The sequence below is a fragment of the Geospiza fortis genome, unplaced genomic scaffold (genome assembly GCF_000277835.1).
Source record: "Geospiza fortis unplaced genomic scaffold, GeoFor_1.0 scaffold112, whole genome shotgun sequence".
In the NCBI taxonomy this organism is placed as follows: Eukaryota; Metazoa; Chordata; class Aves; order Passeriformes; family Thraupidae; genus Geospiza; species Geospiza fortis.
The window spans coordinates 2,657,055-2,672,550 of record NW_005054298.1 but is presented as its reverse complement, the minus strand read 5'-3'; the positions used below and the strand labels follow the sequence as shown (position 1 = coordinate 2,672,550).

Sequence of the window (15,496 nt, the reverse complement as noted above, 5' to 3'; positions counted from 1 at the left end):
AATGCATTCTGCTCCTGCCCTTGGGACACAGGGATGATAAATCTCAGTTCTCTGTGTTCTGGTGGTATTGGCTTATCTTCCCCACATTTAAATCCTGGAGTTGTGCTGTTTCTATTATTCAGAGTAGGACTGGACACTTTGCAAATATTTAAACTATGTGCTTCCTCTATGCCCCTGTAATTTTTCTTTTTCATTTTTTTTTACCCTGGTCGTTAAGAGAGTTTCCTAAACCTCCTCTGTTTGGATATTTGACTATTCTGTACTCAAAGCCCCTTCAGCTGCCACCATGGTGCTGCAAGCTGTGCCACTAAAGCTGGAAAGATGCTGGGACACAGTTCCCATGGCAGTGGTGCTGCTGGAACCCAGCCCGAGCAGGAGCAGCTGGATCTTTGCAGAATGTCAAACGTCTCTCCTGGACATCAAAGGTCACTTTTCAGTGCAGTGTTGTAGCAGCTTCAGATTAAAGAATCTTCTGAGAAGTAGGCAGAGGTTTTGATACCCATGTGACAGTTTTGGGTTCTTCCTTTTCCATGTCCATCATTATTTAATTTTCAATTACTACAATATTTAGATCCAAAGACTCCTCTGTAGGGTTTTCTCCCTGCAGTTACAATAATATTTAGTCCCCAGACTGTGGATAGGTATGTTTTAGTGAAGATAAACAATGTACAAAGTAGTATCAGTTGAAAAACACAGAGAACCCATCTTTCTGGTGTTCCTAAATTGAGGGGGTTTTTTTCCCTCCCCTTTTTTTCCTGTCCTTCTTTTCTGTGCTTCAGCTGTCATCAGGAACAGCTTCCCTGCTGAAGAGCAGCAGGGGTGTAAATATATATATATTTACATTGTGTGACTATAGCATAGAGACAGATCTGCCATGACATTTATCTGCACCCAGGAGCGGATGCCAGATAACACGTTCCTGAAGATAAATGTCATTCCAGATATTAGCCATCAAATACTCTTTATATATTTACATAAAACATTACAATGAGGCTTTAAAATGAAACCTTGCAAGAAGCAGATGAGAACATCCATAGGAGACAACAGTAAGATGACGTACAGGAAAATATTTAGGAAGTCATTAGACTAGTTTAATTTAGTTATCAGGTTATAAACTGTCAGGGCTGTTTATTTGCTGGATCCATCAAGAGGAAACCAGTAGCAGCCTAACTCCCTGCAAATCTGGGAGGTTTTGTGTGCAAGCATGAGGGGCAAAGCTCAGGTGAGCAAATGAGGAAAAGTTGACAACAGAAGATTTAGGGAAATATTTGGATCCCATTGCTCTTCTCCAAGCTGACAACAAAGTCTCTTTAACCTCTCTTCGTGCACCCCAGGGAGGAGGCAGAAATGGGCTGGGCACCAAATAACTCATCTCATTAAGGTTATGGCTTGTGCTTTGTCACCTTCTAAAGGAGTAGGGTGTCATTTGGGTTTCTTGGGAATAAAAAGATGCCCTGGAGTGAAAGAGCTGAGCAGTATTTCCAGAAGAAATAGTTAAAAGTAGTGGTTAACCATAAAAATCTGGCTTTTTGGAGGGCTGGCGAGTGGGGTACAGGCAGGTGTGAAAGTGGAGATCTTTTATCCTTCAGCTAAGGACAGAGCTCAGACAGGTATAAGCAGATTTAGTCCTTCCTTTCTGGTTAATAAACCCATTACATTTTTCCCTTTTGTTTGGACTGAATATTTCTGAAAATAAACTTGCTTTTCCTTTTTAGATTTAAAAGGTATAGAAATGCATCTTTAATGTAGGTGAATGGGTATAATTAGTATGCAAAATAATGTATATGATTAGATTTGACCAGTTTGCAGAAATCTGAGTAGGTGTGTGAATATATAATATATATAATTAATCTTAACACAAATGTATTTTTTGATCCAGGCTACTCTAAGAACACATTTCAATGTATTTTTTCTTTGCTTTTATTTCCTCAGTTGTGTTTATTTCCTGTTAGAATATTTCAATATGTATTTCAAATCAACCACAGCTCCTCCAGAAATTAAAAGGGCCTATACCGTGAAAAATGAATGCAATTTGGGGAAAGACAAGCACTAGGAAAAAAGAATATCACAGTGAATGTAGAGTTGTTGGAGCATGAGGAGGTGCTGAGCAGGAGAAATTACAAAGATGGTGAAAAAAATGAGCAGCAATGGTCCAAAATTAATATTTTAATGATGTCAGAGAGGGGGAAGTAAAGAGCTTTTTGTCAAAAGGAAAAAAAGTTCATCCAGATTTAAAGTTGATAACTCATCAAGAAAAGAATATCAAAAGGAAGAGGCATAAATGCATTAAAATAACTTTATCCAAAAGGCAATGCCCTGTCTCTCCAAGGTGAACAGAGGTGTTTTTATTTAGAAAGGACTGTGGTGCAAGAAAATCTGCCTTGCTGATAATTCCTCACCTGTTGTAGTGCTTGGAGGATATTGGTGAGATGCAGCTCCAGATTCTTGAGCAAGGATCCTTCTCTCTAACCCCAGGGGGACAGTGTTATTGTGTTTCTTGGTAGGAAAAGAACTTTTAATAGAATCAATTTGGGGGCATGGATGATATTTATGCCTCTCTGTTTTCATTCATATTGCAGTGGAGATGAAAAACAGAGTATCTGCAAAACAGATTAGGCTGAGATTGCTCTCTGACTTGTGCTTTTTAAAAGCCTCTAAAACTTTAATTAAGAAATTACCCAAGTTGTCTATACTCCTGAAAAAATGTGTTTCTGGGGAAGTTCAATGAAATTGGTAATTGTTAGTGCAAAAGGTAGTAAGAAACCTTTTCCAGGCTGTTTTTCTACAGGCCTTACAAAATTTTCACAGACTGCATTGCAATCTTACAGTTCATTTCTAGCATGTATCTTAACATGCTCATTCATTTGATCCTTATTCTGAGGGATATCAATTATATTTATCAGAATTATATGTGATATTAGCTTTCAAGGGTATTGTAAGTATAGGTATAGACAAATGTAAATTACCACTTCCAGAAGGTCACCATCACTTGTCCCTCCAAGAATCTCTAACATGAGAAATAACAGAAGAAGGCTGTGTTTGGATTGATAGATGATGACACAGGGTAATTAGATTGTTCAGAACCTCACTAGAGCTATTATTTATAAATTTCTACTGCCTTGCTTTTCTCCTAATCATTGAAAGGATTTGTCAACATAGATTTCCTCCTTCTCCTCAGATGATGACATGAAGTGCAGCCCACAGTATTTGCTGACAAGACAAAAACTTTTAAGACTGCTTTAAAATATTCTCCTCAGCAATTACATGTTTTCTAAATAGAGATTTAATTGTGCAGGGACAACTTCCATGAAAGACACAGATTTGTCTAGTCCTAACTTTTGTTAAATGCATGATTCCAGTAGCTTCATCACTCAGAGTGGGTGTCGCAGACGTCTTTTTATGAAAAATCCTTTCCTTAGGATTTTTCCTTCTGAGAAGCTGAGAGGCCTCAGCAACAAAATGTAAACAATGGTTATCTGCTGCTGTGGGATGCAACAGGTGCATCTGTGATTGGTCTCATGTGGTTGTTTGTAATTAATGGCCAATCACAACCCAGCTGGCTTGGACACAGAGCCTGAGCCACAAACCTTTGTTATCATTCCTTTCTATTCTTAGCTTAGCTAGCCTTCTGATGAGAACCTTTTCTTCTATTCTTTTAGTATAGTTTTAATGTAATATATATCATAAAATAATAAATCAAGCATTCTGAAACATGGAGTCAGATGCTCATCTCTTTCCTCATCCAAGAACCCCTGTAAGCGCAGTCATAAGTGGGCATGTATTGGTGGTGGAAGAAAAGTGGATAGCCTGATTGGGAAAATACTCCCTGCTTACACACTGTTGTGAGTAAACACAAATTTTATCAGATCTGTTGATTACAGATCTGATAAAATTGGTGCCAGTGTCTGCTTCTCACACAGCCCCTGAGAGCTGTGGATTTAGTGGTGCCTGAATTCTCATCAGCTCCAAAAATTGTAGGAGGAAAAGGTGAATAGTTGCAAAACTAAGCCAAAGTCCTCCTTAGATGCTCTTCAGGGTTAGCTGAGTGATGTTCTGGGAGAGAGGTCAGGATGTGACACCTCTGTTTGCATGTGGGGACTGTGATGTCCCAGGGCATGGGGGATGGACAGAGCTCTGGGGGTGGCACATGTGTTTGGGGAGGGGTGTGTACACCTGCTGGCCCTGCTGTGCTGTGTCCCACAAGTGCTGAGCCTCCTGTGCTGTGTCCCACGTGTGCTGTGCTGACCCTCCAGTGCTCAGTCCCACATGTATATTTGTTTCTCTGGTTTCCCTCCACAGCTGACCTGACCCTGGTGAATGGAGAGGAGAGCTGTGTGTACTTTGTTGGGAATTCTCTTGGGCTCCAGCCAAGAAAAGTTAAAACTTACTTGGATGAAGAACTGGACAAGTGGGCTCGGACGTGAGTAGCCTGCGGGGCGTGCCAGATGCTGACCTGTGCTTCAGAGGAGCTGTTTATTTTGGGAGCCTCCTTGGAACTGCTTGAGCAGCAGCAGAGTGCATTAAAAGTGCTGCAGCCCAGGAGTAAAACATGTTCAGTGTTTCCCTAGTGCTGTTCATATCTCTTTTAAAGGCAGGAGCAGTAAAACAGGCAAATAGACCCTTTCAGCTGTGATAGTCCATGCTATGTGTGGTGGCTCTGCTCAGCTCGCCTGGAGGATCTGTGCAGTTTAACCCTCCCCACCCTGCAGTGTTTATAAAGTGTCTCACAAAGCACACAAACCTATTTGGCTGCTGCAGCTTGCTGGTGATTTTCTAATTAATGCTTTTAGCTGCGTGATTCACCCTGCAGGCCTTGCAACGAGCGGTTCCCCTTGAAACAGCCCCGAATGCAGGTGATGCTGCTGCCATGCTGGCAGGTTTTTGGCTCCTCTTAAACCAGGTCTCTGCCTGACAAGTTAATTTTATTTAGAAAGAAACATTCCTGTCTTCTCAGTAAGGAGCTGGGTGTGAATTACAACAAGCTTTGCTAAATCAACCTGATGTAAAAGAGACAGGATAAAAGAAGGACACATTGCAGGAAAGGGACACTGTCATCATAACAAATGGGGAACGTTTTAATATACATGAGGGAAAGAAAAAGCTTTTTTTACTCTTTATTTAGGTTGTTTTAATATTATGTTCTGTTCCATTAAGAGTCTGTGCTTTGAGATCTCCTGCACCTGCCCGAGCAGCTGGAGCAGGGATGAGTAAGGAAAATGATGAGTAAAAAGCAGGGAACTGAAGGTGGGAAAGGAAAATAGCATCCAGATGAGTGAGTGAGCTGGGTGAGAGATGAACTCTTTTATAGGGTGCGGGATATGAGTGGAACAGATGTGATTTCATGGTGAGAGAGCAGAGGAAATATGGAGAGGCAGAAGAGGAAAAATGAATTCTGCTAAGTGGGCAGCCTTGTTTCAGAAGGAATGGTCGAGATGGAGGCTTCTCAATGCAAATGTGAGAAATCTGTAGCTGCTCTTCCACTTGTAAATGCATGAATGCTGGGAGCTCACCAATATGGTTTATTGATTCCTATTTTTCACCTGTATTCTTATAGGTGAGAAGGCTGAGAATGAGTGGGAATGAGTGGGACTTTGGGAAGAGCTCATTCCTTCTGGTTATTCAGGCAGCACAGCAATGCACTTTCTCCAGTCATTTGAAAAAATTGCAACCCTGTCCATTTCTGTGCTGTTATCCCACTTTGTCAGGGAAACAGCTGAGCTCCTTCAAAAGGCAGAAGTCAGATAACATTCTTAGAGTGATGCACTGGGACTGCAAACGTATTTCAGCTCCTCCACTGTATCTTTTCACTGCCTCACTTCTATTCTTGTGTTTGTCTTTGCTGCAGTGAAAGATGAGTTTTTCCTCAGTGACTGTAAAAACCTGGAAGAAAAAAGGTAGGCAGTGTGTTCCTTCAGATCAAAAGTGCCTTCAGGAACTATATCTAGGGGGCAAAAATGGCTAAACATTGATTTCGAGCCACTTCAAGAGAGGGAGCACAACCAGAAAGGTTGTTTGCCAAAAATATGGCTTGGCCTCAAAAGCCTTACCCAGAATAAATCAGAAAGTTTCAAAACAAATTAAAACCAAAACCAAAGCACCACCTAAGCAAAACTCCTCAGATTAAGATCAACAAAGAAACAGAATAAACGCCTGAACCTAAAGCAACTGAGACAGTCAGGGTAGGGTCAAGATAATTTTGAGGGGAGCAGTGTATGCTTAGAGAAGGTGGTGAATGGAATGCAAAGGAATAAGTGGCTGAAGGTACAGAAATGAGTACTTTCATTCCAGTCACCAAGGGCAGCTTAGCAAAACCCAGCCTAAGGTGGTAGCTGCTCCCAGCTGAAGGCTGTTCAATGGCTGTTGTGTCAGCAGTGCGGGATGTAGTGTCTCTGGCTTAGATAAATAAGTAGCAAGGATCTAGGAAATGGCATGCAAATTAGGTACATCCATCAAGTCAGCAATGGTATAGATTCTGGCTTTCTTATAAATTGGTTTATTGCATTTTCTGTTTGTTGTGTCTTGGGACCCCTCTCAAAGAGCTGTGAGTCTATTTAAATGGCTTTCAATGCTCACAGTTAAGGGCAAGAGTGAAAAGGAAGATTACCCAGTGCTGGTCAAGGGCAGGGGAGCTGTAGCTTTCTCTCCAGGTAGTGATGGTAACTCATCAGGCAAAGAGCTGGGAGAGAAAAACATGGAAAAACCTCTCTCTTGTTGTGTTTCCTCTCAGGGCTTAGTTCCTTTCCCTCACCTCCACTTTAACTGGTGGGTTCCAGCTCTCATCCTACATCTGCCTCCCACACACCTTCTCTAGATTTGTATTCTTCCTCTCCATATCCCTTTCCACTGTTCCTTATGCTAATGTAGCAAAATTACAAATCCAAGCCACTGGCATTCTTAGTATGGATTTAAAAGCAGCCTCTGAGGCTTCATCTTTCAGTTATGATTTCAGCTAAATCCAAGATTTATTGAATAAAGGGTGAAAAGGGATGAAGAGTTGTTCCCTCCTGTTTAGCCTAGAGTAGCCAATAACCCAATGTTTTAAAAGCCCAAACTTCAAGGGACTTTTTTGGTTGGAGGAAGGCCAAGAGATGCTTTGCAGTGCCTTGTTTTCCCCTCTGCCCTGCCAGAACCAGTTAAGTAATTAAAATATTTTATAGAATCATTACTGTGTGTGAGCACACTCACTGCAGCAGGCAATGTCTCTCGTCTGAATAACTCATTAAAGTGGAACAATTAAAACAGAAGGGAGCCTGCTGTAGCCAGTTGTGCTCCTGTGAAGGGCTGGCAGGGTGACTGGGGAGTGGGGAACCTGCTGCACGCAAGTCTGGAGGACTGGAGCTGTTGAGCAAAATTAAGACTGAAAGGGAAAATGATTGTTCTCTGTGGATGTATCAGTGTAGGGCAGGGAAGGAACCACTTATAAGAAAAGCATGTTGGCATAGTAAATATGAACAAGGAATTAATAAATTGAGGCTAGAAATTATATATATATGTATACACTTCTGAGCATTGGAGTGGTGTGGCAAGAGGCTGACATGGACGTAGGATATTAACACCCTCCCAGTTTGAGGAAGGCTTTATAATACAACACTTGCAGTAGCAAAGACAATTTTCAGCAAGTCAGAAGGTGTCTTTGGGTCTGTGTGCTGAACTAATCCTGCAAGGTATGAGAAGGCTGCAAACAGGAGTGCGGCTTGGCCAAGCCCTGTTGGACATCCTCACCTCTCCTGCTATTCTCAGGACTCTGCCTTTCACCAGGTTGTGTGGAAGAGCTGCAAATTCCTGTTTTAATGCCCTGGATTTTGAGTTTTGCCTTTAATCTGCTGGTCCACACAGTTCTTTTTCTTTTGATATGTCTTCCCTTTTTTTGGCCGTTTCTTTGCTTGAAACCTTGGTCCAACTTAAGAGTCTGTACTGGCTCATTAAATACCTTGCATCATTTTTGGCAAAGGAGCAAGAAGGAAATTTGCACTTGAACAAGATTTGGATGAGTGCAGAAGATTCCTGAAGATGGCAATTAATTTAAATTCCTTTTCTCACCGCCTTTGAAACCCTGGGATCATCTCAAAAAATGTGTTTCTAGCTCCCTGAGCAAGCTTTAAATCAACCAGACCTCAGCGAATAAAACGTGGAATTGTGATTTCCTGCCAAACTGAAAATAAAATGGTAACCGACTAAAAATTAATTTGCACAATGAGAAACTCTCATAGAAGTTGAAGAAATATCTGTTTGTCTGATGCTCTGTGATTTGATGGGTGAAGTTTTGTATTCATTAATTTGGATACCTCAATTTAAATCTCTTTTGCTACCTAGGGTGAAGTGGGGGGGGGAAAAAAGGCTCTCCATGTATGAGGGGAATGCCAGGAGCACTGCACTTGTGTCCTTAAAGATTATTACCCCCAGTGCCTACCAGAGCTGAGAGAGGGGTGGCATAATATACAGAGATATAAATTCTCTGAGGCACAGCATAGAATTTTACAACCTAAATGTAATAGGATGTATTGTGCCATCAGCAAAGTCTACAGAGTTTCATGTGATTAAAATAAAAAAAAGGGTCCAAGAATATGCTTTTAACTACCATTTTAGAGGCAATAATTTTTGTCTCTTGGCATTTATATTGGCCATCAAGAGGGAGGCAAGCTGTAAGCTGTGCCATAATAATAATAATAAGAATAATAATAAGTGCTGCCTCTCCCTTCTTTCAATATGGTTAAATGTCCATGTTTTCTTCTCAAAATAAAACATTCTCATGACCAAAATCTCACAACTGTTTTCCTGATAACGTAGAAATTTATTCTGAAATTTTGATAGTCCTGTGTGCTGATAGAGAGAACTTTCATTAGTAAATTCCCATTAGGATGACACTAATGGCTATAAAATCAGGGAAAGCTAATGAAAGAGAATCCCATAGGTAGTTAGGACTTATTTTTCCCATCTTATTATATTTGCTATCCTCTTTCAGAAATACAGATTCCCTCAGGCTGGGAGCTACTGAAAATCTTTGGGGGTTTTATTTTAACAGTCTTTATAATCCTAAAGTCCCTTGATCACTCTATTACAGTTAAGAATAAGACAGGAAATTACCAATAAATGTCTTGCTGTTTGTGAAACATATACCCCCTGTCTTCAGGGAATGCAGCTGCATTGTGGGCTGATAGAAGGGAGGAAATTTCAGCACTACTCCTGCCCCTCACAGCATTTTCTCCCCTCCCCACCCACTGCCTTTATTCCTCATCTATGAAATGCTCTTGTAAATGAGGGTTATTTCACACTGCCTGCTCTCTGCTGTCGAGGACTCATCAGAGAGCAATTGTAAAATGGAGGAAAGCAGCCAGCTGCTGTACCAGGACCTCATCCAAACTGAGGAGCAGGGTCTTCCTTGTCAGTGTGAGACTGGACTTGTTGAGCATGGGATGCTATTTTATCTGTAGGAGATGTTCACTCCTTCAGCTGTTGACCTAATCTAGCCCAAAATTAAATGGGGTTTTGTAAGGATGAGAGGCTCAACATGGTTAATACAACTGTGTTTTTTAAAAACATCAGTTCCCCTATTTTTTAGGATTGTAGTTCTTTTTTGGAAATATCCCTATGAGGCGTGAATTAGACCCAAGTCAATCAAAAAGGCTCTGACTGTAAAATGCCCAGGTAATTTTTGCAAGAGGCTGAAATTCTACTTGAGAAGGAAAACTATGAGTTGGAGAGGGAAAACCAGTCTTTTAAATAGCCTTGAGGATGGGGTAGTGTCTCATGCATCCTCCTTTCTCACGTCTTAATCTGCCAGCTGTCCTCCTGTGATTTTGAATGAACATTGTGGGACAGTTCTTCTTTAAAAGGTTTACTACTTTTTTTTTTTTTCCTTTTTTCTTACATCAAAGCTTTTAGGGCTTCTTCTGCTCTCTACCCAGCTTCCTACTGGCTTTGTCCTTATTTTGAAACAGCTTTACACTCAGCCTCATGCAGCCTGGTGTTTCCAACTCCACAAGTACCCCGTGGTGCTCAGCAAATATGAAAATCATCCAGTGTGAGATGGGAGCCCAGAGCAATGATTCCCTGGATTAGCACCATTATTACTTTCCTCAATCTGCCTCCATTTGCATTTAAATCTGTACTCTACACCCTGCATATTTAAGAAAATAGGCAACTTTTTATTTATATATGCATGGCAGATATATAAGAAAACTTAGAAGTTTTCTTCTTTGCCATAATTGAAGGAAAATTTAGCTCAGAGCACTTAATCCAGAACTGAATTTATACATCTGTGCCTTCAGAGTAGCAGCACACTTGAGCTTAAGGTGACCATATGATCCCTGCAGACAGGAGCAGTTTGCAACACAAAGTTTTAAAATAGCCTTTGTAAAAAAGCTTTATGCACACTGAGATCTAGAACAATTTTTCGGGGAGAAGAGAAGCAATGAGAATTAGCAAGCAGCTCTGTTGATGCAGGGAAGCACCTGCCCCTGCATGAAGTACCCTCAGGTTTGTGCAGAAGAGTGAGCTCAGACAGGAGATGCAGGAGGATGGAAATTGTTTCTGACAAGAAAGATTCCTGTCTGGGAGCAAGGCAGTATTTATGTCTATCATCCTCTGCACCATCTAATGCCCAGCCAGAAATGCAGGTTGGGGAAGTCTGTGGGGTGATCTCAGCCTGTCTTAGCAGGTGCCATCCCACACTGGGATAACCTGTCCCAGATTTCCTGTACCCAAAGTCTTCCAGAGCCCATGCAGCCACTTCCAGGGCACTAGTGAAAAAAAACATCATCTTTAATTCCGAGGAATTTCTAGAGGAATTTTGTGAGCCAAAATAATAAATTTTCAAGCAACTGAAATCCTGTCATAAACCAATAAATTGCCTTTGCTCTGAGGTTTAAGGGTATGAGAAAAGTGTTGTGCTCAACTTAGGCAAGTCTCATCCTCCAAATATGGAGTGTCCAAATCTGATGTGATTCTTAGGACTGATCCAAATAGAATGCCACACATTTTCATCTTTTTCCATTCCTTTTCAGAGGTGTCCATGGTCATTTCAATGGCCAGCGCCCGTGGGCTTTGGCAGACGAGTGCATCCTGGACCTGATGGCCGAGCTGGTTGGTAGGTGTGACATGCAGGGCAAAACCTTTCTCCAGAAATAGAAACAAATCTAGTTGCTTTAAGACTCAAAGACCTAAAACTTTGTAGGCAGAATTTAGTTCCTTTTATTCTTATGTTTGAAAGCAGGTTTTCTTGAGCATGAGCTGACATTTTATTTTAAGGCTGCAAATGTTTTAGGGGATGAATGTGTGTGATGTGCCTATCATGAAACTAATTGCAGCAGAGGGTTTTTTGGAGCATCATAAACCACTTGGATTAACACGTGAAGCCCTCTTAAAGGGCACTTGGTATTGCAGAGTCTCAGTCCCTCTTCCAGAAGTAAAATGATGAACTTTCCCCTTTGATAAATTATTTCTATCTAGACGTTTTCTGGTTTTTCTCTTTTCCCTGCCACTAAATCCAGACTCATCTTTGAGACCTGTTTATGGTAATGGAGCAGATAATTGGGGCAGGAGCTGTTATTGATGAGTTCCCATGACCCTGCTGTCCCCTTGAGGAACCTGCAGTGCTGCAGGACTTGGGCACAAAGTGCTTCTGGTTATTCCAGAGGTTGAGGAGCTCTGGAGACTCCTCCTGGTGAATTTGCCATGAAAGCAGTCAGCTGAGGGAGAATGCAGATCTCCTCTATCACTTCTTACTCCCTGTAGTTGGTGAAATAATCTTTCACTGGGATTTCCTTCAGAGTTGTCTCTGAAGGGGGAAGAGAAATTATCTTGGAAAGGTCTTTTTCTCCCCAGCCCTCGCAGCTGTTGTCAAGGCTAGGTTAGTAGATTTTGGGGAGATCTGGCCCATATTTCAATGAAGGTGTTGAAGGCAACTCTCAATAGTACTATTAGAACTGAATTATCAGGCATTCATTTGTGCCATCTCTAAGGAAAAACATTGCCCTTACGTTGACCTGCTGTATTCTAGATATTGTATCGTAATTTCTCCTCCAACTGCAGACAAGTGTTCAATGAGAAAATTATGGGCTTTCTCCTTCAAGAAAAGCAAATAGGATTGGAACAATTGGGAGCAGAGACATTAAAAAATGTTTCATGACAAGTTTATTTATAAACTTATAAATAAAATCCCTCTCTGAATTCTTTATGAGGTTTCCAAATAGCTAAAATAGTGGGTGTTATTATTGGAGCAGAACAAATGCAATAAATTATTGTTGGAGTTGGTCTATCCATGATGTAAACCCTGAGATAACATAAATAGGAGTGTGGCTACACTGGGCATCACTGAGCTATGTAGAAAAATCCCATCTGCAGAATGAAATAAAAATCTCAAAATGCAGATTGGGGGCTCTGATTTTGTAAGTTGCTATTGTTGTACCTGGTGCTGCTCAGGAGGTTAAGTTACTTCTCTTGCTTTCATTACATTCAAGGGCAAGCTCAGCACCCTCATCGGTTAAGCACCATAGGACATAAAAATGTGGAAATATAAAGGGAGTGGAGGGCATTGAAATGCTGAACACAGCTGATTTAGGAGTTTCTCCAGTATGACCCATCTCCCTTGGCCAGTGGATATTCTTGTTCTGTCAGGGTACAACTAGGAAGATGTGGAAAGGTGCCTTGGAATTTAAGCTGGAAACCTGGAATTTAACTAAGCAGGCAGACAAGAATTGCTCTTATTATCATATTCCCAGGTACTCCAATTAGTAATCAAGGTATGACCACTGATGTTCTTCACATAACCAGGAGAGAGAGAGACAAGATTCCCCAAAGGAGAGCTGGAAGCTTCTGAGTTATCATCTTTCTCTGCATCACCTCTGTGGCTGTTTGCCTGTGCTTTGTTTGCAGAATGTGGAGCCCTGAGGCAGGCTGAGCCCTGACCTGCTGCCCCTGCCCCTGCCAGGGTCCCTCTGGCCTCAGCTGTGGGTTAAGAGTCACTGCAGAAAGCAGAGAAAGAGGCTGGGACCCTTTTACCCTTATCCATCTGTCTTGTAGAGGCTGCCAACTTAGTCTCTATTTTAATATTAATTTAACTGCAAGATGCACTGTAGGTGTAAGGAGATGGAAATGAGAGCTTCGCTTAAATTTCATCTAATTGCTCATCCATCTCCTTACTTTCCTTTTATTTACCAAGCTCCAAGTGACACCAGTGCTTTTACATCACCATGTCTTAACCACAGTGAACTTATTATAATTTTCTTCATGATAAACAAATATTCAAAAATTTTCAATTAAAAATTATGACGGAAGTCACCCTAACACGAATCTAATATTTTGTTTTTAAAATTATTTCCTGCAAAGTGCTTCCTGTTGTCTTTCTCAAAGATAAAAAGCATGGTTTGGATTCTGTTCTCCAGAATTTTTGGGGCTTTGTTTGATTAAATTGTAAAATGTGGTCCAGGCTCACATCTGGCCCTCAAATTTGTGTGCAGGGTTTTGTTTAGAAAATACCCTCATGGCTCTTTTTCAGGACACAGGTGAGTGATTCTTAGAATGCAGATGAATTAATATTTCCCAAATAATGGATGTATCATAGAAAATTCTAATTTTTAAAATTGTAGGCAATGGTGAAGAGGCTAAAAGGATAAATGGAGGGGAAAAAAAAGCTATTTTAAAATGCTCATTTCAATGTGGTATTCCACAGATTCACGAAGTGATTTAGGTTGGAAGGGATCTTAAAGCTCCAGCCCTCACAATTTATGCTTAAGTACTGCTTTCCAATAAAGAATAATATTGATTATGTATGAGTAGGTAGCTGAATGAATTCTGAATTTACTTTCTTATTGACTTTAATGTAAGAACAATAACAGAATTTTACTGTGTTTTTTATTCAGTATTGAACATGCTTTGGAGCAGGAGGAGGAGGAGGAAGAATTGTCATTTCTCACCCTAAGCAGTGGTAGCAAAACCTAAAACTTATTCAGGAATGGACCAAGGACTGTAAAACACCTTTTGTCTGCTTAATGGTTTATAGTGCACGAGCACCTTGCTTATTAAAGGCAGTCACATTTTCTTGTTCAATGAAAGTTACAGCAGTAAATACATTGTGAAATGAAGAGTCAAGGTCAGTGGAGGCCAAAGCTTTTTTCCTGTGCTCACACCAAGTGGCAGAAGGCAGTGAAGGCAATCTCTGCCTCTCCTACCAGACTTTATTAAAACATTACAACCTTGGCAGGATCACCTTCTGATGGAACAAGATTGACTGTGTGGCTGCTGCTCTGCCATGGGCTCGGGCTGGTCTCTGTTGAGGGAAGACTGAACGCTGAGCAGATTTGGAGTGACTTTGAGTGATAAGGATTATTTGAAATAACCAAAATGTTTTCGAAATTGGGGCTCTTAGCCTTTTACCAATCATTTTACAAAATGCTTTTTACTCCAGCGAGGATCAGACTTCCCTGGCAGTCAGAGAGGAGAAGGATGGCAGTGTCTGCCTAACGCAATCATAATTGTCTCTGAAGTTGTACTTTGCAAACGCTGCTTCCTTTTATTAAAGAGGAGATTTATCATGCAGAACATACAGGTTTTAGCCTGTCCTGGAGATATGGTATAAAGTTAGGAAATACGGAAGGCAAACATAATTTTGTCTGCCGTGTGCCGGGTCTTTGAATATTGTAATAGGTTAATTGGATCATGGAAAGGTTGTTTTCTGAAATGCAGTGCAGGTTATAAAGGATAACAGTTTTCCAATGACATGGATGAGGTTTGTTTTGTGGGCATGAAATTCAATAATGGAAGGCTTTTAATAAATATATAATTTACGGAAGACCAAGACTTACATGACAAATGTAGTGTCATATTTAATTTGGGATGCTAACATGCAGCTAAAAGTGATCTTACAGATTAACCATTTGTTTTATACAGAATCAGTACAGCAGGCAGAGGTTTGCTCGTGCAGAATTTGCTGTGAAAGCCACAGATTTCACAGAAGGAGCAGAGGGACAAATAAGAATAAGACATTTCTTGATCCTGTCCCTTTTTTCAGCCTCAAGAGTTCCATAGAAATATTAAGACTGCAAATAATACTGTTTTGAGCTGCAATCACTCTCTCTAGCTGTCTCCTGGATCTGCAATAGAGCAACCCCAAGGTGACCTCTTCCAGCAGCAAGGAGCCTTAAGATGCAATGCTATCAGAGGGAAGAAAAGAAAGCAAAGGAGAGGAGTTTAAGTGAAGAAAAAAGCTAATTTATCCCTATGAAGAAAGTCCTTTATATATTTCTTTCCACAAACTTGATGATGTTCCTGGTGTCTGAAGGAGGAGGGAGCTTATTCATTTTTGTGTGGCTCATCCCCTGGACTGATCATTCCCAGTCACTGGCACCTGTTTTCCAAATCCTTCTGTCCAAAGCCTGGAGATTTCAGCAACAAGTGGAAATGTCCTTGAACGCCTCAGTGGGAACGGTGCTTGGCTTTTCCTGGGCTGGCAGAAGCCGAGGCCTGCTTGGGAGGAATGTATGAATTAATTATAATTATA

The 15,496-nt window shown here is 40.9% G+C and overlaps 1 protein-coding gene across 2 annotated transcripts in view; it reads left to right on the top strand.

Moving 5' to 3' along the window:
• KYNU (kynureninase) overlaps positions 1-15,496 on the top strand; it is a 181,123-nt gene that overhangs the window by 129,054 nt on the left and 36,573 nt on the right. For both annotated transcript variants that reach the window (XM_005415729.2, XM_031057744.1), the window contains exons 3-4: positions 4,300-4,420; positions 11,004-11,086. In XM_005415729.2, coding sequence (XP_005415786.1) covers positions 4,300-4,420; positions 11,004-11,086 — 204 coding nt within the window. The remainder of the gene's footprint in view (positions 1-4,299; positions 4,421-11,003; positions 11,087-15,496) is intronic.